We start from the raw sequence: 2,351 nt of genomic DNA, 5'->3' as shown, positions 1-2,351 counted from the left end.
CAGCAGGGAGCTGCAGAGCAGCCCCTCCAACCTGCTGCTGGCTGGGGACATGAGGGACAGCCCTGTCACCCTGGGATGGGCGGGGTGGGGTCAGTGCTGCGGGGTGGCCAATGGCGCTGATGGGTGCCCATGGGGTGGGTTGAGTGGTCAGCAAAGTGACCACTGGCACTGATGGGTGCCCATGGGGGTGGGTGCTGTGAATGGTCAGCAGAGTGACCACTAGCACTGATGGGTGCCCATTGGGGTGGGTTGAGTGGTCAGCAGTGACCACTGGCACTGATGGGTGCCCATGGGGTGGGTTGAGTGGTCAGCAGAGTGACCACTGGCACTGATGGGTGCCCATGGGGGTGGGTGCTGTGAGTGGTCAGCAGGGTGGCCACTGGCACTGCAGGTGCCCATGGGATGGGTTGAGTGGTCATCAGAGTGACCACTGGCACTGATGGGTGCCCATGGGGGTGGGTTGAGTGGTCAGCAAAGTGACCACTGGCATTGCCAGGTGCCCTTAGGGATGGGTACTCTGGGGGTCACTGGAGCGACCACTGGTACTGATGGGTGCCCATTGGGGTGGGTACTCTGGGGGTCACTGGAGCAACCACTGGTACTGATGGGTGCCCATTGGGGTGGGTACTCTGGGGGTCAGTGGAGTGACCACTGGCACTGATGGGTGCCCGTGTCCTGCCAGGATTCCTGGGAGAGGGCGATGCCATCACCAAAGCCATCCACGACGCGCGGCAGCTGCTGCACGGCCACGGCGCCACCATGGAGGGGTCACTGAGCAGCCCCTACCGCAAGGTGAGGGTCACTCCGTGCGGTCACCGTCCCCTCTGCCACCCCAGCGTCACCAGGCACAGCTGTCCCCAGGCTGGGGCTGGCTCCTGACCCTGCTGTCTTGCAGGAGCCCGTTGGGATTGACTCGTCCCCGGTGAAGGAGAGGATGGAGGAGACCCCCGGCCACCGGCTGGACGAGGCTCTGCTGAGCTGCGAGATGGATGGTGAGGGTGGCCAGGGCACGGTGGTGACCCCAGGGTGGCTCTGTCCTCTGGCTCCTGCCCTCATCCCGCGTGTCCCCGCAGGCTCCCGGCACTTCCCGGAGTCCAGGAACAACAACCACATCAAGCGGCCCATGAACGCCTTCATGGTGTGGGCCAAGGACGAGCGCAGGAAGATCCTGCAGGCCTTCCCAGACATGCACAACTCCAGCATCAGCAAGATCCTGGGTGAGATACCGGGGCACAAGCCCCTCTGCAGCCCCTGGAGGGATGGGAATGAGATCTGGGGATGGGGGATCCACTCTGCATCTCCATGGAGGGATGGGAATGAGATCCTGGGGAAGGGGATCCCCTCTGAATCGCCATGGAGGGACCTCCCTGACTTGGAGAAGGTCAGAGAATGAGGGGATAAATCCAGGAGGGAAAGTCAGGGAATGAGGGGATGAATACATTAGGGAAGGTCTGGGAATGAGGGGATGAATCCCTGGAGGTGCCTGGAGAAGTCAGGGAATGAGGGGATGAATCCCTGGAAATGCCCGGGGAAATTCAGGGAAGCTGTTCCCGGTATTCCAGAACCAGCAGCAGCACGTGGCTCCCGCCAGCACCGCTGTAAATCCAGGGGCCATTCCCACAAGCAACGCCATTAATTAACATCATTAATCAACCAACCAACAGCACCAACCAACCTCGGGATGGGTTCACCCCGATCTCCTCGCTCAGGCAGGCTGTGAGGACGCTCTGCTCCTTTCCCCACGCAGGATCCCGCTGGAAATCCATGTCCAACCAGGAGAAGCAGCCCTACTACGAGGAGCAGGCGCGGCTGAGCCGGCAGCACCTGGAGAAGTACCCGGACTACAAATACAAACCGCGGCCCAAGCGCACCTGCATCGTGGAGGGCAAGCGGCTGCGCGTGGGGGAGTACAAGGCTCTGATGAGGAACCGGCGCCAGGACGCCAGGCAGGGCTACTTGATAGGGTAATTGATAAGGGGATTGATAAGGGGGATTGGTAAAGGGGGAATTGGTAAGGGGAGGATTAATAAGGGGGATTGGTAAGGGGGAATTGGTAAAGGGGGATTGGGAGATTGGTAAGGGAGATTGATAAGGGGGATTGATAAGGGGGAATTGATAAGGGACACCTTGTGTGCCCTGCCTCGCGGGCTCGGAGGGGTGGTCCTGGGGTGGGCCTCACCTGGTGAAATGGGTGGGGCCTCACCTGGTGCCCATGGGGTTGGTGCTCACCTGATGCCTATAAAGTGCATGCCCACCTGGTGCCCATGGGGTTGGTACCCACCTGCCCCACACAGATTCCCGGGATGGTCAAGGGAACCCCCCTGAGCCCTGTCTGCCCCTCTGAGCGCCCG

At 61.3% G+C, this 2,351-nt stretch overlaps 1 protein-coding gene across 1 annotated transcript in view; it reads left to right on the top strand.

The window, feature by feature from the left end:
- Positions 1–2,351, top strand: part of SOX13 (SRY-box transcription factor 13) — a 7,360-nt gene that overhangs the window by 3,756 nt on the left and 1,253 nt on the right. Inside the window, exons 9-12 of the mRNA XM_031065110.1 lie at positions 683–792; positions 896–992; positions 1,074–1,217; positions 1,748–1,964. Of these exons, the coding sequence (XP_030920970.1) occupies positions 683–792; positions 896–992; positions 1,074–1,217; positions 1,748–1,964 (568 nt within the window). The remainder of the gene's footprint in view (positions 1–682; positions 793–895; positions 993–1,073; positions 1,218–1,747; positions 1,965–2,351) is intronic.

The sequence above is a fragment of the Geospiza fortis genome, unplaced genomic scaffold (assembly GCF_000277835.1).
Source record: "Geospiza fortis unplaced genomic scaffold, GeoFor_1.0 scaffold71, whole genome shotgun sequence".
Taxonomy (NCBI): Eukaryota; Metazoa; Chordata; class Aves; order Passeriformes; family Thraupidae; genus Geospiza; species Geospiza fortis.
Note: the sequence above shows the minus strand (reverse complement) of the source record. Positions and strands in the feature narration are given on the sequence as shown.